The sequence below is a fragment of the Callorhinus ursinus genome, unplaced genomic scaffold, assembly GCF_003265705.2.
Source record: "Callorhinus ursinus isolate GAN/ISIS: 27379988/994484 unplaced genomic scaffold, GSC_fseal_2.0 scaffold7, whole genome shotgun sequence".
Classification (NCBI taxonomy): Eukaryota; Metazoa; Chordata; class Mammalia; order Carnivora; family Otariidae; genus Callorhinus; species Callorhinus ursinus.
The window spans coordinates 53,596,525-53,623,247 of NW_027397069.1; the positions used below are offsets into that span (position 1 = coordinate 53,596,525).

The 26,723-nt window shown below is 42.1% G+C and overlaps 1 protein-coding gene across 20 annotated transcripts in view; it reads right to left on the bottom strand.

The window, feature by feature from the left end:
- Positions 1 to 2,957: 2,957 nt before the first annotated feature.
- Positions 2,958 to 26,723, bottom strand: part of RCBTB2 (RCC1 and BTB domain containing protein 2) — a 44,271-nt gene continuing 20,505 nt past the window's right edge. For 14 of the 20 annotated variants that reach the window (XM_025874911.2, XM_025874902.2, XM_025874907.2 and 11 more), the window contains 12 exons: positions 25,054 to 25,209; positions 24,702 to 24,852; positions 22,375 to 22,541; positions 21,668 to 21,826; positions 21,424 to 21,531; positions 20,276 to 20,418; positions 17,135 to 17,200; positions 14,139 to 14,329; positions 13,480 to 13,606; positions 11,555 to 11,694; positions 6,347 to 6,477; positions 2,958 to 4,257 (listed from right to left, as the gene is read on the bottom strand). In XM_025874911.2, coding sequence (XP_025730696.1) covers positions 4,117 to 4,257; positions 6,347 to 6,477; positions 11,555 to 11,694; positions 13,480 to 13,606; positions 14,139 to 14,329; positions 17,135 to 17,200; positions 20,276 to 20,418; positions 21,424 to 21,531; positions 21,668 to 21,826; positions 22,375 to 22,541; positions 24,702 to 24,852; positions 25,054 to 25,179 — 1,650 coding nt within the window. In that variant the 5' untranslated portion in view covers positions 25,180 to 25,209 and the 3' untranslated portion in view covers positions 2,958 to 4,116. The remainder of the gene's footprint in view (positions 4,258 to 6,346; positions 6,478 to 11,554; positions 11,695 to 13,479; positions 13,607 to 14,138; positions 14,330 to 17,134; positions 17,201 to 20,275; positions 20,419 to 21,423; positions 21,532 to 21,667; positions 21,827 to 22,374; positions 22,542 to 24,701; positions 24,853 to 25,053; positions 25,210 to 26,723) is intronic. The other 6 variants (XM_073894549.1, XM_073894548.1, XM_073894550.1 and 3 more) reach the window with 2 other exon arrangements.

The following is a 26,723-nucleotide window of genomic DNA, read 5'->3' on the forward strand; positions in this document are numbered from 1 at the left end:
TACCTCAAATTTAAGTAACATGATTTCTCAAAAACAGGATGGGAAGTGAAATTGTCTCCTCCCAGAACGGCCGCCTGTTTGTTGCTGAAGGAAGCAAGGCAAAGAGCTTAGGGCCGGAAAAGCAGCAAGCATACCTCAGCGGACTGTATTTTTGTTGGATGGGGATCTTACATGAAATGCATCTCTTAGGGCAAGGCAAAATCGAGCAGTCTTTATGACACTACAAGTTTTTAGTCTGGATGATAGAAAATTAATCACTTCAGAGATTTAGCATTCTAGCAGTTAAAGCTCTTTATAGTAAAAGGACAAGTTCAAATTCATTCATTTATTTACTCCTCATTACAGTTCTCAGGTGCAAATGGTGGGAGAAAAACCCTATCTACTAGTTCTACTGCCATCTGGATGATTTCAAAGAAACTTGCCTGTCAAAGCACCTTTTTGTTCCTCATTTTTGGGCTGGTGTCCATGGCATTAGTAATGATTCATTCAGTAGAATTTTCCTTTGGACTAAATATGTATTTTACAGGACAACAGGAAACCTTGCCTTTAGAAATAGCAAATTTCTACCACAAGTATAGCATCTTACGTAGAAATATATCTTGATAACGCAGTATAATGTCTGAACGGAATTAAAACAAGCTCTTTTAATATGAAGCTGGGTATTCTCGGGAATCTTTTTCTGTGTTTGTTATTTTGGGAGTATACTTATATACTAGCACTGGCATGTAAGATAATGACAATTTAATATGGAAGTTAAATGTATGCCACAGACCAACCTCACTTATTTCCTTGACAGAAAATGTCATGATTTCAACAGAATTGAGTGAGAGGAAATCAGTATGGTTTATGTGTTTATGCTTTGGCAGAGACTGAATTAAAAATAACAGGTATCATTTTTCATTTTTCTTTGCAATTTTCCCAACCCGTCTGTTGTAATATTAGCATGGGGAGGGCTAATAAGATAGACCAAAGAAACCCAAAACAAAACAAAAAACAAGACAAGACTATGTAGTTTATCATTGTTTCTTTTCATTATCACTGCTCAGGAATCCTGCCTCTAAATAGAAATCATGTTTGGTCCAGAATGACTGGCAATTTCTTCAGGTCTCAGCTGAAGAACATTAACCTTTAGTTTTAAAAAGCATTAAATGATATCTTCACAAACCTCTATTGGCGGGTGATGGTATTCCTATAAAATCTTAACCCTTCTCTGTGTAAGCTGTATTGGAATTATACCAGAAGCTCTAAATCATTGTACTTCCTTGTGTGAGCAGAGAGGAAACAGAACTGGAAAACAGAAAAACCTAAGATGAATTTATGTAAGATAAAGGATTTGTTAATCTCTGATGCAGTGTCATTATGATGAAAAATGTACCTTTTCCCTCACATATCCCTAACTGAACAGCAAGGTTTCTGGGGCTCTACAAACACTCATCTGTTAGAAAGAAAGTGTTGTGATCCTTCATATAGGAGTGTTGATGGCAAGCCTATCCTCAAAGACCAGAGAGAAAGGAATGTATTTTTCAGGGATGTATCCACGGGACTCATCTGTCATCTCTCAGCTGGCCTAATTAGCCCTGTCTTGTGTGGAGTCCCAGATTTTAAGGGTTAAATAGTGATTTTCATACTTGGCTAAACATCAAAATTACTTGGGGAGTTTTTTAAATGTACTGAATTAGAATCCTTAAATCTGTATTTTGTAAAAGTTCCATAGATCATTCTATTGTACACAGAGATAAGAACTGAGAGACATAGCAGTGCAAATCTACACATAGCAAAGTTTAGAAAATCTGGGTAAGTCCATCCAGCCCTTTTGAGGAACTGGTACTCTGGAAGCATGGCTATTGACTCTGTGGCATTCGGGAAAGGGCAGGCCATTTCTCATGCCTAAATAACCTTACCTGTCCCCTTTGAGTGTTCCAATTTTTTTTCTAAAATTTTATTTATTTGAGAGAGAGCACGAGCAGGAGGAGTGGCAGGCAGAGGGAGAGGGAGAAGCAGACTCTGTGCCGAGCAGGGCGCCTGACGTGGGACTCAATCCTAAGACCCTGGATCATGACCTGAGCTGAAGGCAGACACTTAACCGACTGAGCCACCCAGACGCCCCGAGTGTTCCAATTTCTACGTGAAATGATTTCATAAAAGAAAGAGGCATCAAGAAGCTTCAGAAGACCCCGTCAGAAATAGACAAGAAAGGAAGAGGTTTCAGAAGAGCTCATGAGGATGGAAAGGCATGTCAGTGGCGCAGGAGGCTGAGGCGGGGAGCGTCAGCAACGCAGCCTGCAGCTGTCCAACAGCCCGAGCTGATAGCTGTGGCCAATCCCACGTCGGAATGTTACTCTGCTAGATAAAATAGCACATCTATCAAATAATCAAAACAAATGGTATATATGGCTGACTTAAAATAACAAATAGCTGAATAAGACTACATAATTCTAAAAACAGCATTCTGATTTAGAACTAGAGACATCCAGGCCACTTTGCCCCTACCAGCTAAGGTCTGCAAAAACAGATAAAAAGGAACTAAGGATTCAAAAGTGACCTCACTGGGGGTCCTGGGTGGCCCAGTCGGTTAAGTGTCTGCCTTCGGCTCAGGTCATGATCCTGGGGTCCTGGGATTAAGCCCCATGTGGTCAGGCTCCCTGCTTAGTAGGGAGTCTGTTTCTCCCTCTCCCTCTGCCTCTCCACTCGCTTGTGCGTGCACGGGTGCTCTCTCACAAATAAAGTCTTTAAAGAACAAAAACGAAGGTGACCTCACCAATAAAGAGCAGTCACGTTTAATAATATGAACAGTAATTATGTTATGTGCCATTTATGTTTTAGGATGGGCTTTGCTATGATACCTTATCTGAGTAGCTGCTTCCAAAAATAAGCTTTTATCAAATGGGTTTTTGTAAATCTAAGTGATGTCAGGTTGATATAATTTTGCCGCCCCTTAGGGATTAAAAAACCACACATTTGTCCTATTATCTGCAAATAAGCACTTTATTATCAAATGGTTCAGCATCAGAACAAGGTTTCTAATTCCAAAAGAGTTTTTCTTTACATAATATATTGTGAAACACGTATCATATAGTGAAACCACGTATTAGAGGAATCTGACGCTACATCCTACATCCCGTTCCAGTTTCTTTCTTGCAGTTGGGTAACTTGTTTTGATCTAAAAAGTATAAATTTATCTCATTCTTGTTAATGCTGTCCATGAAATGTGTGAGATCCTTTTCAGCTAGCACTTCATAATTATTCTGTGCCAGGTTAAGAGAACTGTTTTATAGTGACATAAAAGTCAACTACAAGAGAAACGCATAATCATCTTTACTTACACAGGCAAATCTCTCTTAACACAAAAGGGAAAGACATAATGCAATTATATAAGGCAGATGAGCCCAGAAATAACATTCATTCAGAGACAATACTTCATATTCAATAATCCCATATGAGAAATTAATGACTCAGAGTAAACAGGAAATTAAAATTAGCCCTTGGGACTCTGACAATTATTTGCCAAGGCTGTTTGTGGATTTTAATTAATGCTCATAGTTAGTCACTATGACTCAGAACCAGTTACCAGAAGAATACGAACCTCACTTGTTACAGGCTATTTCAAATTTGTTTTTGTGCAAGTTATTCCTTCATCCAGTATCCCACAAATAAAGCTGTTCTAAGGGCATGCTTCAGATTTATAAGAAATTAACTGAGTGCCTACTTAGTATGGAAGGCGCTGTGCTGGATGCTGACAATACGTTATGACAGCATTCCTCGTCAAGCTTTCTGTGTGATACCAGCTTTTGAAAGAATGAAAATTTGGCTAGAATAGCATATACTTAGACCAATGTACCAAAAGTGTCCAACTTAAGTGACTCGAAAGAGGAAATGGTAAATACGACATTTCAGTTTTTTTCCCTTGGGCTTAGTCACATCTGATCAGAGCACTGAATGCTTTCTACCGTCAACTTCAGATTTCAGCTGATGGGGCAGACTGACCACCGCCTTCTTTCGACAGAACGTAAGTATTCAGTCAAGGGTAGCTCATCATAAATACTATTAAGGAGAAGTTATTCTCTGGCTTTTGCAGGGAAAATGGAAATGCTAAAAATTATTTCTTGCAGGTGAGGATCAATTTTTAAAGGCTCCAACTCTGCTTGCTTTGCTGATAAAGTTCTTGAGAAGATCATGGTCCATTTCTGCAAAGCCTGAAGTCTGTGTTACTACAGTCAAATGGTTTATGCAAAACCTGAAGCAGAATTCTTCTAAATCCTAGGAATAACAACAAAAAATGTTTTAACAAATTTGTCTATCCCAATGCAATGCAACATCGCATGAAAATTCCAAAGACACAGGAAGGAAAAAGGATTTGAGAGCCAAGAGGAAGAGATGTCAGTACCGCACAAAACTGGGCGGCTAATGTGAGTCTATGCTTGTAAAAATTTAAGTAACATGGAGTAAAATATTCAAGTTCCTCCATGCCAGCCCACACAAAGAATCTTTCTCTTCTCAGAGATAGGCACAGGCACCATGTGTATGAATTCTTGAGACAGTATTTGCATTGTTCATTCCATTTGCAAAATACTCCACTTTTATATTCCCCTATAGGAGCTCAAAGGTTTCTACCTGAAAAGAGTTTCTGCTCTGTGTTAGGCACTACCCTTGGCACTAGGCATAAGGTTGGGAGCAAAACAAAGTCCCTGCCATTCCTCAAGGAGCTTACTTTCTAGAAAACCGAGGGCCGGAAGGTAACCATACAGATAATTCACATAAATAGGGACTATGAAGAAGTCTTGAAGATGAAGCCTAGTTCAGGTGGAAACACCGTGTGCCCACTGCCTCATCACTTGGGAGAGAGCCCGCCAGCCCCCAGGACTACCCCCATGACTTCAAGAAACTTGAGGAAAGACTGTGCAGAGACGATGCCTAGCCATGAAGCATTTTGCATGTTTTAGGGCCCAATATATGATTAGGTTGATGAAAGACATTCACTATGCTTTTAAATGTGAAGGTTTCAAGGTGGGTTAAGATTTTTTTTAAATGTTAAGTGAAAAAAAATCCAGTTTAGAGAAATCTGTATCACATGACCTAGGGAAAAACAGAAGGAGCTGTATGAAAATGTTAATGTTCTCTGGCTGAGGAGTCATCTTCTTCCTCCTACTTTCTATGTTTTCCAAATTTTCTTTAATAAGCATATTTATTTATATAAGCAGAAAAGAAGTTATAAGCTTTTCTCTGCCCACCACTAAATGTTCCTGTTTTTTAACCAAAGGAGAGGATATCCTTATAACAAAAGGAAATCGACTCCAAGAAGTATGGCCTGCTTCCTAAAGATTTAGCTCTAAGACAGGTTTTCCTTTCTTTATTATCAAAACAATACACGGTCACTGTAGAAGGTTCAGAAAAAAACAAGCAAAGATAGGAAATAAAAATCATCCATAATCCCACCATTCAAAGATGACCTTTGACAGTCTTTTTTCTCTATGTAGATAATGAATCTCAGTCTTTTTAAATTCAGCTACTTATGCATTAATAAAGAACAAAAATAGGGGCATCGTTTTTCAATTAATAATACACTGTGAGTAGCTGTATAATTTCATAGTATATAACATTCTACAGTGGAAACAATCCTCCACTGTTCCTGTTGGCTTTTTCTAATTTTTCAAAATTATAAACAGTGCTGCAATAAACATCTTTGAAGCTAAGTCTCTGTCCAAATCCATGATCACTTCCTTATGATAAATTCCTACAAGGGAATTCCTTAAAGAATTGCACCTTTAAAGCTCTCAGTACACTTGGTACGGATCACCCCCGACACGACTGCCCCAGTTCACACCCTCAGCGGCTGTTCAGGAGAACATCCATCATGCTGAGGCTGCATTATCTCTAAGATTATGTTTCCCTGTGTCACAGGTGAAAAATTATACCTTGTTTTCACTTATATTTTCCATTTATTCATAAGCCCATTTTGTTCTTGGTCCATTTATTTCCATCAAACGCTCATGTTTTCTTTTTGTTTTCCAAGAATTCTGCATTAACTATGGTAAATGTGCTTCATGATATGTTGCAGATATTTTCCCCAGTGTATCATTTACTTTCTAATTTTCTCGGTGGTATTTTTGGTGTATAGACTTTTTTTTTTTCTTTCTGAAATCAGATCTATCAATCCTTTCCTTTATGGCTTCTGCCTGGGAGACCTACCCTAACAATATATAAATGTTCACTTTTTCTGGTGCTTCTGGATACTTCACTTGTTTACATTAAATCTTTAATCTCTTAGAGTTGATTTTAGTGTAATGTATGAAGTAAACACCTAACATTTTCCCAGAAGGTCAGCTAGTTGAAAGAATGCTTTTCTGACCTGAGCATCATACTTCACGGCAGCCGAAAGCAGAGCGATGGCATTCTCCTCACAGATTCCTTGCTTGATAGTTTGCTGGCAGAGCTTTTTCAAACGATTTTCTCTATAAAATGTAGCCAAATCTAGCAACCCTGGTGGGAAGAGATGTTTATTAGAGGGAGTGATTTCAAGCATCCTGCTTCAACTCGCTCCATCCTCCAGAGAGCATACTTGAACGTAAGCCTTGGGGAAGAGCTGTGTATACACAGACGTGCGCTGACTTCCATCCTGAGCGTGGCTCTACCTGGGAACGCAGCCGAACTGAGCAAATACAACCCACAAATGAGCAGCTGTGGCAAAGCAGGTGCACAGTGAAAATGGCCTGCATATTTTTCCTAGAAAGGCTGCTCGGGTTGTCCCTCCCCTTGCATTATGACCTGTCCTCCTGGGTCATTTCCCTCAGCACATGCACATGCTGAAACAATGCTCATAATTTTACAAAAGAAAAAAGAGAAACCTTTCATGGATACATGTGCCTCCCATCAGTCTCCCCCATTTCTCTGCAAACCTGGGAAACATCCTCTCTGTCTGCTGCCTCCATGTTCTCATTTCCCATTCCCCCCCGAAGCCATTCCAGTAGAATCCCATCCCCTGGATGCCCCGATGCCACCAATGCTTCCATGGAGCCAGACCCAAGGGGCTGTTCTCCAGTTCATCTCACTCAACATTTACACAGAATTCCATGTGGTTGGTGACACTCTTGAAACTGTGTTACTGGCTGCTGTTTTTCTTCTCCCTAATTCTCTTCAGTCTCGTGGCTGGGCCATTCTTCCTAACTTCCCCATGTTTGAGTGCCCCAGGGTTCAGTCCTCAGTGACCTCCAGCACCAACCCCCTGCCCCCCAGCTTAAAATGCCATCTAATACATACTGATGATTCCTGCTGTATTCTCTGTCGCCTACTTTCACATCAGTCACCGCAGAGAGAGAAACCTATGTAAGCCAAGGATATGGCTCTCTAAATCTCCATGAGAGCATTTGTTAATCAGTATAAAGAACGCCAGAAATACTTTGTCGTTATGAAAGGCATGGTGTTTGGCTAGGAGGCCCGGCTAGAAATACTGGAGGCTCCTCCTGCCCTCGCATGAATGGGACGAAGCAGCAGGAGACCAGTAGTGCCCGCTCTCGGGGAGGCACACTTGCTAGGTCTACACTCAGGCCTGGCTTGCCGCCTGATCAAAAGCTTAGCTGTATCCTCTACTAGAAAAGGGTCACATCTACTGCAGGCTAACCTTTCATGCAAGGTGCTTCACGGAGGCCTAAAGCACAAAGAGCCAGGATTTCATCAATCTGACAACATCAAATGTTTCTCCATCTCTCTGCTACTAAGTTGGGTGCACGTGGGAGGACTGGACTGGAAGCTTGTTTTCATTGTAACATGACCAATACTATCAAAATTATAGAAGAAGGGCCTATGGCCCCATGGAGGAACTGAAATCTTTTGAAATCTTGAGAGCCATGATGGCTCAATTGTTTTCGGTCAGTTCTCCAAAACTCCCAAATTTCTATATATAGCCCCACACCCTCCTGAGCTTCAGAATTACAGAAATGCTGCCCTCAGAGAAGACCCTGTCCTGAGCCCCAGCTCAAAACAGCCTGGATCTGCACCTCCTCCAGGCACAATCCTCCCCACAGTGACCAGGGAGCCATGCACCCACTCCTAGACCACACTTGGATTACAGGGGACTCTGGAATTCCCTACCTAATTGGCCCTGAGGCCACATATGTGGATATTCCCTCCCCTCCAGACCATGCCACCAGTGCACAGATGCCCAGCCCCAGCAGGATGGGGGTAGATGGAGCTTGTATGCGCCGGCTGGGAGGCCCACACACCCCTTGCAATGCAGGGTGTAGCTGGTGGTGGGTAAAGAAAGATGGCTGGCCGCAAGCTGGAGGCCTGAGGTCTATGCTTCCTGTGCATTCCCTCGAGGAACTCTAAGGAGTCCTAAAATCCTCAGTTCCAACTACAACTCCAGCCTGGCCTTTCAGTTCTCAATAAAGGTGTATTTTTCAAAGTATGAGGATTGAACATATTTCAATTGAAACACATAACTTTGAATTTTTATACAAATGTACAAGGGTCTTTATTTGGACTCCCACCCAGGGCCCTGCAAATGTTGGGAGTGGGCCTATAAAAAGAACTGCCATGCAGATGTCTAAGAAGCAACTCAAACTCCTTTGACTTTTCAAACTCAAGGGCAAAACCTGTTGCTTTCCATCTTCCTCATCTTAGTGAATGATATTTCCATTAACCCAGCTACTCAGGCCAAATACCTTAGAGCAGTGATCCTTCTCTCTTTTCCTCACACCCCACGTGCCATCCGTGAGCAAATCCCATCAGCTTCATCTTTAAAATATATCCAGAATATGATCTCTTCTCAATACCTCCATTGCTACACCACCCAAACCCAGGGTATAGTCACCTTGCAACTGAACCATCATAATTACTGGTCTTTTAACAGACACATGAAAAGATGCTCAACATCACTCAGCATCAGGGAAATGCAAATCAAAACCATAATGAGATACCACCTCACACTTGTCAGAATGGCTAAAATTAACAGAGGTAACAACAACAGATGTTGGTGAGGATGCAGAGAAAGGGGAACATTCTTGCACTGTTGGTGGGAATGCAAACTGGTGCAGCCACTGTGGAAACAATACAGAGATTCCTCAAAAAGTTAAACATAGAGCTATGCTATGATCCAGCAATTGCACTACTAGGTATTTACCCCAAAGGACACAAAAATACAGATTCAAAAGGGTACATGCACCCCAATGTTTATAGCAGCACTATCAACAATAGCCAAACTATGGAGAGAGCCCAAATGTCCATCAACTGATGAACGGATAAAGAAGATAGAATATTAGTCATCAAAAAGAATGAAATCTAGCCATTTGCAATGACGTGGATAGAGCTAGAGTGTACTATGCTAAGTGAAGAAAGTCAGTCAGAAAAAGACAAATACCATATGATTTCACTCATGTGAAATTTAAGAAACAAAACAAACGGGAAGGGGGAAAAAGAAGAGAAAAGCGAACCATGAGAGACTCTTAACTATAGGGGGAACTAGGTGGCTCAGTGGGTTAAGTGGCTGACTCCTGATTTTGGTTTAGGTCGCGATCCCAGGGTCCTGGGATTGAGCCCTGTGTCAGGCATGTGCTCAGTGGGGAGTCTCCTTGAGGATTCTCTCTCTCCCTCTCCCTCTGCCCCTCCCCCTGCTCTCTAAGATTTTATTTATTTGAGAGACAGAGCACAAGTAGGAGGAGTGGGAGAGAGAGAAGCAGGCTCCCCGCTGAGCAGGGAGCCCGATGTGGGGCTCAAGCCCAGGACCCTGGGATCATGACCTGAGCCGAAGGCGGACACTCAACTGACTGAGCCACCCAGGCGTCGCCAAAAAGAGACTCCTCCTAACTCTAGAGAACAAACTGAAGGTTACTGGAGGGGAGGTGGGCGGGGAATGGGCTAAATGGGTGATGGGCATTAAGGAGGACATCGGTTGTGATGAGCACTGGGTGTTACACGTAAGTGATGAATCACTAAATTCTACACCTGAAACCAATCTTACCATATATGTTAACTAGAATTTAAATTAAAAAACCGAAATAAAAAAATAAATCACATCACTCCTACTGTAGAAGTTGCCTCGCTTCCCCTGCCCCCCATATCCACACAGATCCGTTCTCTCTTTCTTCCACGACCACTTCCCCCAACCTCTCACGCAGCTGGGGTTCTGTCCTTGGCCATCTCTGGTCCATGGTTTGGAATAAGTGGAACTTCCAGGACCCTGCCGTAAGAGACACTGGGATTTGCCCGCTGCCCCTTCCTCGTGGTCCCTTCCTCCATCCTGCCACAGGTAATGCAAACACAGCCTTGGACCATGAGTGCAGGAGCCACACGGAGGGATGCCCTGCACTGTCTCCCTGTGTGAAAGAGAAACTATCCTGTTTAAACCGAATTTTTTAAAAAATGTTGCTGTTAAAGCAAATCCTAAGTAACAGAAGCCTCATGCGCAAAACCTTCCAAGGCTTTCCATCATACCAAGAATAAAACAAGCACTTCACCACGGCCTCCAAGGGCAGGCGTGTTCTTGCCCACATCCCGCTGCCTGACCTAATACTTACCACAGTGAGTGTCACTTCCCTCACACCCCCGCCTCCCTCCCTCTCCCTCCCTCCCCCTCCACACGCCCAGTCTGTTCCTGCCTCAGACTTCTGCACTCACTGCTGCCCTGTTTAGAAGGCTCTTCCCTTGGGCACTGCTCGCCCTCTCTTGCTTCCCCCAGCTCTCTGCTCCACGCGCTTCCTCCCAGAGGCTTTCCCAGCCCTCCTAACTGACCGCCTGGACTGACCTGTTAAGGACTGGTGTTCATCCGAATACCAGCTCCCCAGGGTAAGGGCCAGAGCTGTGGCACATATGGGGCATGGGCACTAAATCATTCGTGGAAGAAGGGAGGGCAGACTATAAAACTTCAGAAATCAGATTTCTGTTTCCCTGAGGAAAATTAAATGCTGATCAGGTACAAAGTGAGATTGGATGTATACATGTGAAATGAATATTTCATTTAAAAATTTGAGGGCTGAACTCTAATTCCTTATAGAAGTAATTCTTTAATTCTCTGCGCCTCTGGCCAGCAATACTGCTGACGGCTGTAACCTGAGATGTAGGATGTTTTTCACTCTGCGCCTGTTTGATAACCTGTATTGCTTTTTTACTGTCCCCACGCCTGAGGCGCGGGGAACGCCCCACACCACCTTCAGGACAGAAGGCCCCAGAATGCCCACAGTGTTCGGTCCCAGAGCCATGTGGAGGGACATTCCTGGCTCTGGAGACCGGCAGGGCTTATTATTACCGCGTGCATTTATCTTGTTTATGCTGCAAACACCCGGAAGGCAGACAGTCACGCGCGTTACTGACGGACACTAGTTCCGCGAGAATGGCAGCCCCTCCACAGCGCTGGTGGTGTGACAGCTACCAAGTCACCCTGTGTACGAAGCAGTAACAAGGGAAAGGGGTCTGGGTCTGACGCCCAACAAGAGAACTACGTCTGTGGTCGCCCACACAGCCACTTCCGCCTTGCCAGCCCCTCAGCCCGCTGCCGACCGCCGGGACAAGTCGGGACAAGTCGGAACAAGTCGGGACAAGTTGGGACAAGTCGGGGAGCGGTTACCTACTGCCTCCTCCGGAGGAAGGCTGATGCTGTCCGTGTATAGGTATTCCAGGAAGGCTCGGTAAACAGGATACGAAAATTCACTCATTTCTACGATATCATCCTGGTTGTCTTCCAGTGAAGAACGAAAATGCTCACACCTGAAGGAAGAGAGAAGCCCGTGGGCCCTCGCTCCCGGCGAGAGCAGACCCCCCCGCCCCGAGAGACACGTGTTCGTGGGGCTCACAGGGGGGAACTGACAACGAGAAGGGGAAACACAGCACCGCGCAGGATTCGCTTCCACTTGCACACCTGCGTGTCCCTGTCCTGGTCCCTCGCTTCCTGTGCTGGCCGGGGAGCTCACCCACGAGCACTTACCGCACAAGGCTGCAGGCGCCGACCGGCATCGCGGAGCGGCCCGGCCGCCATGCGGGGCTAACACAGGGCCGGCCTCCCAGGCCCCATTCCCGCGCCGTGGCCGCTGAGCGGCCTTTATGGCAATCAGGTGGGGTTATTTTCATGAACGCTGAGTAACTTTGTTTCTTTACCTCCTCCTCTAGGTTGAATGGTGTCCCCCCTCCCCACGCCCTCCTCCCGATGATTCATAGGTTGATGCCCTAACCTCAGAATCTATCAGTATTTGGAGAAAGGGCCTTTACAGAAGTCATCAAGTTAAAATGAGCCTAATCCGGTATGACTGGTGTCCTTATAAAAACAGGGAATTTGGACACAGACATGCACACAGGGAGAGCCCCACGGAAAGACTGGGGTGATCCTGCCCCAAGTCGGGGAATGCCGAAGACTGCCAGCAAACAGCCCGATGGTGGAGGAGAGGCATGAAGTCTCCCTTAGGGGAAACGCACCCTGACAACCGCTGGACCGTGGACTTCGGCCTCCAGAACTGGGGGAGAATACGTGTCCGTTGTTGAGGTCACTCAGCGTGTGGCACTTTGTTACAGGAGGCCTAGCACACTAATAACCCCCACCCCTTCCAGGTAGGCTTAGGAGCTATCGCGAGAGGGAACACATGCTGTGCGGCCTAAGAGGTGAACCTGAGGCTAAAATGCCATGCTGCGTTTGTGATTCACTGTAGCAGGATTTAAATATCTGGTACACAATGACATAATGATTTTTAAAATCGTTATGCTAAGAGAAAGAAGCCAGGCACTAAAGATTACACTTTTCCATTTAAATGAAATGAATTCCATTAACATAAAGTTCTAGAAAATGCTAACTGATCTAGAGTGACTGAAAGAAGATCAGTGCTTGCCCCAGACCCGGGGCATGAGGGACCTTTGAGGGGTGACAGAAACGTTCTATATCTTGATTTAGGGCAGTGGTTCCACAGGCATAAATATACATATTATGTATATTTTGAGGAGTCAAAGCTCCTCAAACTGCGCACTTCAAAGGGATGCAGCTCAATGGTTCAAAAATTATACATCAATAAATCTGATTTTTGTCATCTGTGTTAACTTTACCCCAGACCTTGTTGTCCTGCAAAAGCCTCACCTTCTCTTTTTTCCGAGCATCTCAAAGTTCACTATCCCACAACTGATGAGGGGGGTGACAAAGCTCAGTTCCTAGGCGGGGAAGGCCCCTTCTGTGGAAGGGGCCCACGCGGTGCTCAAAGCCCAGAACACACTCGCCGAGCGAGCGAGCGAGCATCAGCTGGCTGCCCTAACACCAAGGTGCACAGACCACCTGCAAGGTCTCTACGGAAGCCGAGAGTCCTCACTCCCTGATGCCCCCTCGCCCCCACCCCCCGCCCTCACTACACCGGCCCCGGCCCCGTTAGTTCTCATTTCTCGTGTCACGCATACTGTGTTTCCCTGGCTACACTGTATGCTCGTAGGGCAAAATCAGCCTTACTTAGCATAGTTCTGTGAACACCTAGAACATAATGAATGTATTTATTTCAATTCTCAAAATCAATGATTCCTTACCTAATTCTGAGAAGGACTTTATGTGCATAAATGTACTTTCCATCCACCAGGAACTTCAGGTCAGCCGTATTGGGGTTGTCAAATTCCCTCTTGAGCGACTCGGCCACTGTAAGGTGGTCGTCGGGTTCTGAGAGAGGAACACCAGACGTTTCTAGGGTTAACTACAGACATAGAGAAAACGCAGGCCAGAATATAGCACCGTTCTGTGGACTCTCATGAAAATACCCAAAATACATGACCAACGGAGCAATGCTTTTTTTCCCCTAAATATGGATTTTCACATCTCTATCATCAAGGATAAGAGCCTCACACACATCTGCTTGTAAATCTGGCAAACCAATAACTAAAAAGCCCCAAAGGGCTCCACTCAATGAAATTTTTGCGTGTTTCAATAAATAGACTTGCTAAAAATGAAAGATATAGTTTCCCAGGAAAATTAAAAGCAGTGAAATAAAATTGCTTTTAATGTAGTATGTGATGTTGGTTTCTCATTCAGGAAAAATTAATCCATCAAATTAGTTTCCTTTCACAGGAGCCCATTAGACAGAAATCAATTGTATGATACTACACCTAAAAAAGTCCTTACTATCACAACAGAAAGCACCAGAGCTGCCTTCCTAGTGTTCAGGCCAGCACCCAAAGGGACAAAGACTGCTCACCTACGGACAGGAGGCGCCACGAGACGGCAGGCGTGGCAAAGCAGGCAAACACGTCGTCAGTGCAGGAGAAGTGGGTGAGGTGGGGCAGGATCACCGACTGGCCCCGGCACTGGCCCCACATGTACACATGCCCGCCCTGGGTCTTGGCTGCCGACGTGTGCGCAGAGTGGCAGGCCGCGATCTCTATAATTCTAAGTTCACAAAGAAAGACCAAGTGAACACGGCAAACAGGAGAAGAAACAAGTTGATTTCTCCTTCCCTTCGCCTTAACTGATTTTAAAAAAAACAACAGAAGACTTAATCTCCTAAATTTTCAGGCACCAGTTATTTACATTTTAGCTATCCTTCAACGGCGCAAGTCATGAAGATCTGCTTGTTACCACTTCTAGCCAGTAGGCCTCCAAAAATATGTACCATCCCGTTGTGAAATGCAAGTACAATCCAAGGGGAGAGACCAAAACGAACAAATTAACCAAACAGTGATCTGATTTTTTTTTTTCTTAAAACAGGACTTAATGAAGTATGTAAAAAAGACTTGGGCTACTTAATGCAGGTCTTGACCCAATATCAAGAAATATTTTCATCAAAATTTCACCAATTTTAGTGTTAGATGGAACATGCTGTGGGCCACCCCAACTCGCACTACAAACAGTAAGGTCAATAGTTCTGAGTCACTGGACTCTATCTTCAAGAGCCCAAGAGAGCAGATTTCAGAAACTGACATATGCTAGACCCTAGCACGATAAGTTCATGATGGCCACAGGGGTAGTTGTCTGTATACTTCTCTAATGGAAAACTCTGTTTTTGTTGATTTGGAACTAATTAATTTTCTCTAAGTATAAACCACTATACAGATTCAGAAAACATAGCAAACTAGTTTACCCTAAGTGAGGTCGCCATCCTGATTTTGTCATAGCAGACCATAATACCACCATCCTCAGTGACTTAGGCTCAGAACTTCAGAGTCATCTTTGACTTCTTCTCCCTTCTCACTTAACCACTTTTTTTCAGAATATCCAGTTGACAAATCATAGAGATTCTCTCTTTGTAATTTCTCCCATCTACCACCACCCTAGGTAAGGCACACCCCATATCTGGACCAAAGTAACAGCCTCCTTTGTCTCCCTGCCTTAGACTCTTCTCTTTTCTGAACCAAACTGCACAAGGCTGGCAGGTTAACAATCCTCTGAAAACACCATTCTCATCAGTACTTTCAAACCATCAGTGGCTTCCCACAAGATAAAATCCAGACATGTGGCATTAAGACCTTCCATAATCTAGCCCTCTTTCCAATCACATTTGCCTACGTTCCAACACACAGATGTACTCACTGCCCCTCAATATTCTTATTCAGTTAAAGTCCCTTGTTCAAGAATGTTCTTTCCTTTCTCTCTGCCTTAGAAATCCTGCCCATCTTTCAAGGCCCAGCTCAAATAGCCCCAAACTAAGAGGTCTCTTGTTCACCTGAGCTCTTGAAGCACATCCTGTCTACACCACTCCAGCCTGGCCCTTATCCTCTCTGGGATGTATGTCTTACCTCTTCAGCTAGATTATAAGTTGTTGGTAGGCTGAATCACCGGCTTATTTCTCTCTGTGTTTCTCTCCTTAATATGGTGTCTTCCTAAGCAATTTATAGGTCATTTTATTGACTAATTGGGAAAGACTCAACAACACAGAGTGACTGAGGGGTGTAAGACCCCATTGACAGGCTAGCAATCGAAGGATGGAGACATCCCTCCACCACCTGTTTTAACTGGATGTTTCCCAGCCAAGGAGGGAAGATGGACATCATACAAGCTGGAGATGGCTTGCCTCCAAATGTATTGTTTTCATGTGTGGCCCAAGCAATTTCACTGATTTATTCAAGGGTAGTTCTCAGCTCTTGAAGACAGGAGTACTAGAAACAAGGCTACGTATGATGTGCCACGGTGAAGAGCCTGGATGCTGGAGTCAAACAGAACTAAGGGTTCATCCTAGCTCTACTAGGCCATCTGACCGTGGGAATGTTCCCGAGCCTCTAGGAGCCTCAGTTTCATCACACTGCAAGGCTAGGACATGAGAATTAAATGATAAAACGTCAAACACCAAGCACAGTGTCTGGTGTACAAATAGTAGCTACCAGTAGAGGTTTCTTAACAGAATTACTGCTAAGTGTTTTCAGTGGCAAAGCCTCCCTCATATAGAGACTGCACATTTCCAATGATCAATTCAGGTAGTGAGACCTTTCCTACCTGCATGGTTAAGTCAATGAATGGGCCCAAACTTCCACTATGGGCTTTACAAAAGAACCTTCCTTGCCCACACAGGGAAAATGGCCAATACTATTTGGCTTCTCTTTTCAACACATAAGGAAAAAAGGGGAAGGAAATAGAGTAAATACATTTATTCAAATAAAGGGCATCTGCTATTACCATCTACCCTCACATGTTACACCAAATGTGAGGGCAGCAACGTACTTCATTTTAACGTGGCTTGATGCAATGGGCGGGGGGTCAGACAGCAGCCTGTGAGGGCCAAGTTACTTAGACTCTTATCATCCATTTTATCGTCTTAAAAAAAAAAAGGTGAGGAGAGCAGAAGACAAGGTAGCAGGCATTTCACAGCCTTGTGGTGAAGAGTAAATGAAATCAGCTACCCAGCACAGGGCACATTCAAAACCAGTCTCTTCTGGTGACTCAAGTGTTTACCAATGGCTGCAGGAACTCTGGGAGACCACTTAAAATCTCTTTTCCCTGATAATGTTCTTTGAAAAATGTAACTGATGGAAACACAACAGTGTCCTTCTACCCAACATCAGAAAACCAGAATAATTTAATTCCTACATTTGCTTCTGGAATATCTTTATGAGCCTCCATGGAACGGGAGCAGCCTTTGCCCTTACAAGAGGTGGGAACACGGCTTCGTGGAGAAAGGGTGGAACAGACCTGGCAAAGGGGTTGGGATGCAGAAGGCTGTGGAGTGCTGGCCTTCCCTACGCACGACCTCGTGACGTTTACCTGGAGCACCTAGCAGCGCACGGGAAGTCAGGGGTGGGGCACGGGCTTGGCTGACGGCAGCAGCTGCTACAGGAACAAGAGTGGAGACAGTTTAGAGGGAGCCTTCAGGTCTAAGCGTGGGACCCAACCAACTGCCAAGGCTTCCTACTGTGGCCCAAGGTCATCTGTTCTTAAATCTGATTCACACCAAGAAGCAAATTCCGAAGGTCAGATTTTCCAGTCTAATATGCAACAGATGGTGACTGTGAACTGAGCTAACCTTCACTGGCAGGATGTCTGGCATATTTCACATTTTAGTTTGCAGCCCCGTGCAATGACAAGAAGGTACTACACGTTCCTAATAAATGAGTTTTGTGTCACCTCCCCAGAGTGATCCCCAACGACTGCAGCTTAATGGGTGTGGTACTAGAAACGAAAATGCAGAGAGTGAGGGAGAATGTAAAACAGAAAACAATGAGGAGAGAAAAAAGGTGACTTGTGAGCAAGAAGAGTGGAGAACAAAGAATGGTAATAAGGGCCCAGAGCAGTGACTCCCAAGCCTGGCTTTGTAAGAGGCCAACATATTACCAATTATCACAAGGTGTCACAAAATTCACAGAAACACAAGGCAAAGTTAGCTTTAAATCAATTTGACTTCAAATATGCTTTTATGAAACTTCAGGAACAAAGACAAATGCTGGTAAATCAAAATAGTGAGACTTCAGAAAGATTGGGAATGACTGGATTAGAGAGAAGAGAATCACTTTAGTCATTAAAATTACTTTTATGTGAACATAAATTGCTAACAAATGTTATTAGCATTCTTCATCAGAAGTAGATCTCTGTGGGAAAAATTTTAAAAGGTTTTCCTTGGGCTGTCATTTGAGCAAAGGATCCAGCGTAGACAGATTTTCACTTTCCACTTCTGTGAATAGGTAACCAGGACTGGGAGATCCACCCCACCCTAAATTCAATCCTTTTGTTTCTAATTAGTCAAACTTCCATGAAATGGGTCCCAAAGAGTCAGAAGTGAGTTCTTGAGAGATAAGTCATAACATATCTGCAAGTTTCAGTCACTGAAAAGGGTGGGTACGTGCAAAACAAGTCCCAGCAGACTTACAAATTCCTCCCTCGCAATATTCGTGTGGTGGAGAGCCTGCAAACTCAGGGATGACCACAGCGAATTCAGGCATGGAAAAGAGAAAAGCAGGAATATCTCCTTCAAAACATTCATTCATGATATTTAGAGCCAAAATAATGATTATGTGGACAAGAGTGAGCATGCAAGTGTGTAGCTATTTCCACGTTTTTTTTTACATTTATAATTCAAAATTTGATAAAAGTCAAAAAGATTTTTTAAAAAAATTAAGTTTTCTTAAAACAGACAAAAAAGCAGTACTCCCAAGTACCAGGTAAGGAGCTGACACTCCATAACTCCCTTGCCCTGCTTTTCTGCCTCTCCTGCCTCCCCCACCACACTGCCCTATAATCCATCTGGCCCAGCGTGACTAGAGTCAGAAGACCTGGCGCTCATTCTGGGGTGATCGGGACCAGCAGTGCAACGTGGGGCAAGTTGCCGGTGGGCAGATAGCAGTGGATCTGGCAAGTCCAGTTGCAGATGAGTTAAAACGTATGTGAAGTGTGACAGCACCAGCAAAATGGTAAAGTGCCATACAAATATGTTGTTCTTATTTCCATGACACCTTTACTTGATCCTTTAACACTTCTTTGTTGTGTCTAAATACTAAACATCCCTACTGACTGGATTTGCTAAACTGAGGCAGTTTTGTGATTGTTCAAAGCCTCAAGACTGTCCCTTCTCTTTCCACTGAGTAGCTCTGAGCTACCTTTAAGGGAAATGAAAATGGCATGGCTGTGTGCATCTATGCACACCCACCGGTTCCTGGCCTCCAGTCCCTCTCCTCCTCCCCAGTCCTTAAGAGGTCCAGGGTCTTATCCTAAGATTTTGGGGAAAGAAACCAAAAACAGGTCTTTTTTTTTTTAACCTATTTGACACAGGTTAAATAAAATTAGCCAAGCTTATAACACTCAAATGAAAACAAGTGGGTTGAAAATGACAATCTGGTTCTTCACTTTTGTTGTTAAATATTCCAACAGGAAAATATAAAAGAATTGTATAAAAATGCAAGATAATCTATGTGTCCATATATTTACTTTAAAATCAGATTTAACAACAATTAATATGCACAATAAAAAAGGAAATATATTAATTTCTACAATGATTACAACCCTGGTTTAACAGAAAGACTAATGAAATGATTTTAAATATGTAGAATGAAAAGGCAGTGATACAGCCATGTTTGAGACACTCAAAAGGCTTTCAGAAATGGTAGGATAATTTGGGGAAAAATTCTGGATTTTTTTTAACCAGCAAATTACTTAACACAACCCACAAACAAGTGGGCAAAACTAAGTCTTAATTTTCTAACCATTTTACACTTCCTCATAGTGATAGCTTGGGAGCTAAAATAATGAGACAGTCCTATCCTTTCAACTGGCACATTTTATAAGGAGCTGAGTGAATAGCTTTATACCCTACCCTATTTGAGATACTTTCATTTTCCTAAGCCACAGAAGATTGACCTCAAGTGTTATTCAACTTCCTCTTAAGAATATAAAACAGAAAACAAGAAGGAGGAGGAAAAGGTAATTTGTGAGGGAGAAGAATAAAGTAGCATAGTCGTTGGAGGTTTAGTCCTTGTGGTTAGTGTAGAGTAGCTGAAATATGGGAAAGTGAAAGTAGAATATTTAACATACAAATTCCCCGACAGTTCAAAAGCCAATTTTATTTTATTTATTTATTTTTAAAAGATTTATTTATTTATTTAAGAGAGAGAGAGAGCATGAGTGTGGGGAGGGGCAGAGGGAGAGAGAATCCTCAAGCAGACTCCCCACTGAGCGTGGAGCCCGATGATGGGCTTGACCCCAGGACCCTGAGATCATGACCCAAGCTGAAAATAAGAGTCAGCTGCTCAACCGAGCCACTCAGGTGCCTCCAAAAGCCAATTCTGAAAAGGAATGAATGCTCTCATGAAAGAACATTCTAATATTAGCAGCAAGTTCCCCACAATTCTATATCATGTCTACGTTCTGTTTTATCACTAAAGAACATGCAAGTTATTTTGAAAATGCACATATTACCTGTCCTTTTCCATGAAGACAGGCGCAGGATAGGACTGGTTACTTTTATTGCCAATGCCCAACTGGCCATAAGAATTTGCACCCCAAGCATACACTTGGCCTTCATCTGTTAACACTAATGTGTGTGCGTAGCCACAGGCAACCTGGAAAGAGGAAAAATGAAATCCACTTAGGCCTGCAAATATGCTTTCACAAGACAGGTTAAGAATCAAAGATGCAAAAAAAAAAAAAAAGAGGCATCCTGCTCAGAGAGGCAAAACATTAAGGTAACTAGTACTTGTCTAGAACTAGCTTAGTCTATGTGTGGCCAAAACTGCAGTAAGTTCAGCACGAGTCATGGTGACATAAGTCTGGTTTGTTCAGCTTTAATATGGCATTCATCATGCTCACAGAGATCAAGGGGTGTGGAGTGAATATGGAACACACTTTTACTTTTTAAGAATTTTTTTCTTTTTTATTGTAAAAGTAAAACATGTTCAATGTTGAAAAAAATGTAGAAAAGCATAAATATGAAAGTAATCTCAAGATCAGGATTATTTTTCTACTTCTATATAGATATAGGGATATGTATCATGTCTCCATGCACCATGTCTGTATCTTTGTTTTTACTTGACATCACAAAGCACTATTTCCATATCATTAAAAACCTTTTGCAAACATTTCCATTCATACAGATTTAGTATAATTTATTCAACCATTAACTTATTTGATTAAATTATATTACATCTATTATTTATTTATTGAAGTTAACATTTTTTTTTCTTTCTCTCTTTCTTCTTTTGTTATATCTTCTCCAATAGTTCTGTAAGTGTCTTCCTTTTTGGTTCCTTAGGATAATACCCTAGGAATAAAATTATAGAACAAAGGGTATAAATACTTTCAAGGCTCTTGATATATACTGCCAAAGTTTCCTTGGAAAAGATTGTAACAATTTACATTCCAACAGCTATGTATGAGAGTGGCCTAGAAACATAAATTTCCTGATGAACATCTACAACTTAATTCAGGGAAATAGAGCTTTAGCCTTTACTTCAATGAAGAAAACATCAAGCAGCTAAACTTTCCATCTGCCAAGAAAACTGCGTCCATTGGTATCTTTGCCACTAAAGACTTAAAAACAGGCACATATAAATGAGTTGTGGACATACCCGCTGGACACGAATGCCTTGCAGAGCTGCTATTCTACAGGGAGTTGGCTGGTTGCCGCTACTGCCAAGTCCAAGCTGCCCATTTCCATTGTAACCCCAGACATAGACCTGAGGGAAAACCAGAGACTCAATGCCCATGAAACACAGAAGCAAGCAAGCTCTCTGTTGAGAAACATGCCATGTCAGTATGACACTGGTAAGGCAAATGGGTTTTTTTAAACAACATACGAAATAACTTTCTTACCTCCCCAGTGTTCACCACTGCCATCGAACACATCTGCCCACATGCTATGTTCACAACTACTTTATTCTGTAAGCAGCCCATGACTCTTCGAGGGATCGGCTGATTGGCTGTTGATCCAGATCCTACCTGCCCGGAGTTGTTATAACCCCAGGCAAATACCTGGGAATTGAAAAATGAAACACGCTAATTTATGAAGTGTCTCAAATGGACACTAACATGTCCTTATAGTGTCTCACCTTCAGTCTCAAAGTGCTGGATATCCATAAATTCTCACACCACAGGCAGAGAAGTTTTTATAAAATTCATTCCTACAAAATGTGTTACTTGATAAAATTAGATTATCGGTATTATCTACACAAATAGCAATAATTCTGTTCAGATATCACATAATATTATTAAAATATCAACTTTACCTTAGCCATGTTTTCCAGCATTTTGGGATTTTTCTTTTTGCAAATAAAACTCTTGAGTATAGCAATATAGAAGGAACATTACAGCCTTTTAAATCTTGCAGTTATAGAAATCCCTACTACATAAAGGTACACTTCATGATATAACCACCAGGACTATGAATTGCTAACAAGAATAAGACTGAATTTGAGGAAGATGGTTATTTTAATCAAATGATCACATTTCTAAGACTGCTATAAGAATCTATATAATCTTACTGAAAAAAAATCAATGAGATTTATGCTAATTATTCTCACCTCTCCATCAGATGTTAGCACCAAAGAATGGTAAGACCCACAGGCAACTTCAGTGACTTGTTTGTTTGACAAATTAGTAGAAATATGACAGGGCACTAAACCATGATTAGTTGTCCCATTGCCTAGCTGGCTATAAGCATTATGACCCCAGGTAAAGACTTCTCCTTCTGAAAATAAAAAGAAATACAACCAGCTTTCAAAACAGCTACTTTATTGTATGATCATATATATTGCACACCTCCATGAATGAAAACTAAAAATTCACGTGCAAAAGCACCAAACTCATTCTACAAAAGAATACATTTGGAAAATATAAACTATATTCTATCTCAAAGCAACATGATAAAATTTAAATGGATACAATTTTAATAGCTGGATGATAGGTTTTTAATAAACAGCAGAGAAATGCTCCTAAGAGTAATAGGAAGAAACATCAGATGGAAAGTCAAAAGACTGTAAGATCATTTAACTTCTCTGGGCCTATTTTCTTATCTATAAAATGATCATCAAGTTAATTTTAAAATCGTTGTTATTATGTTATTTATTGTGTAGTATAATACATATTCAGAAAAGTTCATAAAATATATATGCAGTTTTATAAATAATTATAAAGCACATACCCATGTACTACCACTCAGGTCAAGATATATAACCTGATGCTCACTCCAAAAGTTCCCCGTATATAATCTTGAATAAGAATTCAGTTTTTCCTGTTCTCGAACTTTAAATAAATGGAATCATATAGTATATACTCCTTTTGTCTGTGTTTTCTACCATATTATCTCTTTGTGTTACATTCCAGATAATTTCTTCTAATCTTCCAGTTTATTAATTTTCTTTTGATGTGTCTAAACTGCTATAAAACTTGCCCACTGAGTTTTTCATTTTGATAATTATATTGTTTATTTGGTTCTTTTTCAAATCTTCTTTGATCTCTGCAGGTATCTTCAAGCTCATTTTGTACTTTTTCAAACACAGTAAATATAGCCATCTTGTAACTGGTATCTGATAATTCTAATATCTGATACTTAGTAGTCAGTTTTTGTTGTTTTTTTTTGCTGGTTCTTAGTCATGGTGCCTTGTTTCCTCGTGTACCTGGTTATCTTTGACTATGTGCTACTAATTGCCACTGAACACTCATTTTTCATTGGCATTATACTTCCTCAGTCCTAGGATGAAGTGAAGGTACCTTCCTCTAGAAAGGACCTGCATTAACTTCTGTGATGCCATTAAGGCACTTAAAGGTGCTTCTTTAATAAATCCAAGGCTTGAGATTTCTTGGACCTCTCAGTCTGATGTGAACTGGAATACAAATCCATTAAGTACAACCCTTTGGGGAGAGGTTTTCTTTCTTTGTTCCTCCTTGCTTTGCTCACAGCCAAGGATTTTTCTTTTCAGGGCTTTAGAGAGATGGGAGAGTTAGCCCATCCTTGCTCCTAGATTGTAGCCCTTTGTGGACCTAGCATAACATGTTAGGTCTCTGACTCATGATCCCTTCTACCTCATGAGTACATCAAACCACAACTCCATTTAATTGGAGGCAGATGCCCTTAAGGCAACTAGCTCTAAGTTCCCCTTTAAGCTTAGTTCACACTTTCTCTTAAATATGATCCAATAATTAATTCCTCTCTGCCTTGTCAGTGCTTTGATGACTCAATGAAAAAAAATTAAAAATTTTATCTAGAATTTTTAGTTGTTTCCAGTGAAGAAGTGGTCCAAAAAATCTAGCCTATTACTGGCAACCAAAATTCCCAAAAATTTATGTGAAATAAGTATACAAAAGAGTGTTTATAAACCTTATTTTCAGTTCAAAGAATACTAATAAAATGAATACCCAGCTTAAGAAAAACTCTAAGGTATGATTTAAGTATAACGTCCTATTAGTGTGAATTCATGAAATACCCATGAAAGTATTCAATTCCTTATACTACTAATATCAAATATAGCCATCAGTCACTGTTGATGGTCAGAATCCCAGAGTGCTAGGAGTTAAGAGGGCATCTTGGACATTAGCGCTAGTGTCTTATTTCATAGATCAGGGATCTCAGGTTCAGAAAGTCCAGAGTGAATTCAGCATTTTAATGCAAAATAGTTCAACTTTTAAAGTATAAACAATAATTGCTAGATTCCATCTGCTCCATTATCTTACTCTGATATTCAGATAGGTTCATATTTCCTGTTGTCCAAAGTACAGTCAAGTTCACAGGGCAGAGCCAAAAACTCGTACCCAATCAAAAAGTATGTTCTTGATTTAAGGGGTGGTCCTAAGTCTTGTTTCTCAATAAATAAGGCAGTGGCTAAAATTCTACCCTGTGTCCCTAAGTTACCTGTTGTTGCAAGGACAATATGGGGGCCACTCCCATAGCTGAGGCAGGCTATTTTTTTGCCATTTAAAGAATCCAGTCTCCGAGGTTCGATGGTACTCTGGACGTCACCTAATCCCAAACAACCAGAGCAGTTTGTGCCAAGCACAAAAATCTGTGGGAAAAAGCACTGTTAGTTCGAGCACTTCTATTTCTGACAAACCCATAATTATTGCTTCATTGTGTAACATTATATAACAAATAAGAATCTAGCCTCCATGCTTTTCTTAAAATCTTAATTCCTTAGTTCCCCCCAAGATCTTCAACTTAGCAAATCCATTACTGTAAGTGGCTGAATTTTTTCTTCAAAATTTACCTCATCATTTACTGTAGTATATAAAACTTCATTGCCAGCACTGCCAAAGACACAGGCCTGACGAATTAACTGCAGTTCTTCCTCAGAACAAAGGGAGAAAATTGGCCACTTTCCCACATCTAACATCTTCAAAGATGATAGAGTAGCCTGTACTGGCTGAAAAGGAAAAATAAATAAACAAATAAATAAAATTTAAAAATATGTGTAGGTGTGTGTATGTATATATATTTATATATTTATACACACACACACACTCACACACATTAAGACTATTAATTAAAAAATACTTCTTTTTTCCTTCCCCTTTTCCTTCTGTGGAAGTCAGCACCGGCTCAGGGAGGGCCGGCTCTGTTTTTGAGAGGCCCCTCACAGCTACGGGAACTGTCTTGACAAGCCCACTGCTTCGGTCCTGCTCTCACAGCAACCAAGGGCCAGAGACCCCGGCTGCGATCAGACCTCACATGCTCATTTTCCTCAGGGCCACAAGAATCACCTAAGGCTGACCTCCGTACTTTCAGTGCTGGCTATGTCTTAAATGTAGCTCTGGAAACTAGGCTGGTTGGAAAGGCAGGAAAAATGGACAGAGAGAGAGCACTGCGATTTCATCAGGCGCCTGAGTCTTGACGAAACGCGTTCTTGGAAAAGAACAATGCTAAAGGTGACACCAAGGAGCTGGTCCAGACGTTCTGGTTCTGGGGTGCGTTCTGACCATCAGTTGAGCAGTTAGTTAATGGCTTCCCTCACCACCACCACCCCCACTCAGGTTTGGGGATTGGTAGGAATATATACCCAGAAAGTACGTATTTGTTTGCTAAGGCTGCCACAGCAAAGTACCACAAGGTGAGTGGCTTACACCAAAGAAATTTATTTTCTCACAGTTCTGGAGGCTAGGAGTTCAAAATCAAGGTACCGTCTTCCTGAGTCTTCACATCATCTTGGCACTATGCATGTCTGCCTCTGGGCCCAAACTGCCCCTTTTCATAAGGACACCAATCATACTGGATTAGAACTCACCGTAATAACCTCATCTTAACTAACCACATCTGCAATGACCCCATTTCCAAATAAGGTCACCTTCTGAGGTACTGGGGCATCTTAGTGCATTTGGGCTACTCTAACAGATGCCAGACTGGGTGGCTTATAAACAGCAAAAATTTACTTCTCACAGTTCTGCAGACTGGGAATCCAAGATCAAAGCACCAATGTGCTCATGTTCTGATGAGGGTCCCCTTCCTGCTTCATAGCCATTGCCTTCTCACCATGTCCTCATGGTGGGGGAGGGGCTAGGGATCTCTCCGGAGACCCTTTTATAAAGCACTGATCCCATTCATTAGGGTTCCACCCTCATGACTTAATCACTTCCCAAAGTCCCCCCCTTCTAATAACCCAAACTTTGGGGGTTAGGATTTCAACATATAAATCGGGGTTGGGGGAACACATTTAAACCTGTAACAGTGAACATTAAGATCATAAGCACCTGTGCTCCCATAAGAGCAAGCAATGTGGACACTGTAAAGCTGTTTTAAAGAGAGCTTTTATTTATTTGCTATACTGGAAACATTTTTCATACATGCTTTCCAGCTTTCAAAAATTTGAGGATTATAATAAGATGCATAAACAGCCAACGTGTCCTTCAAATGGCACGTCTGGCTCTTTCTCTTAATCACCAT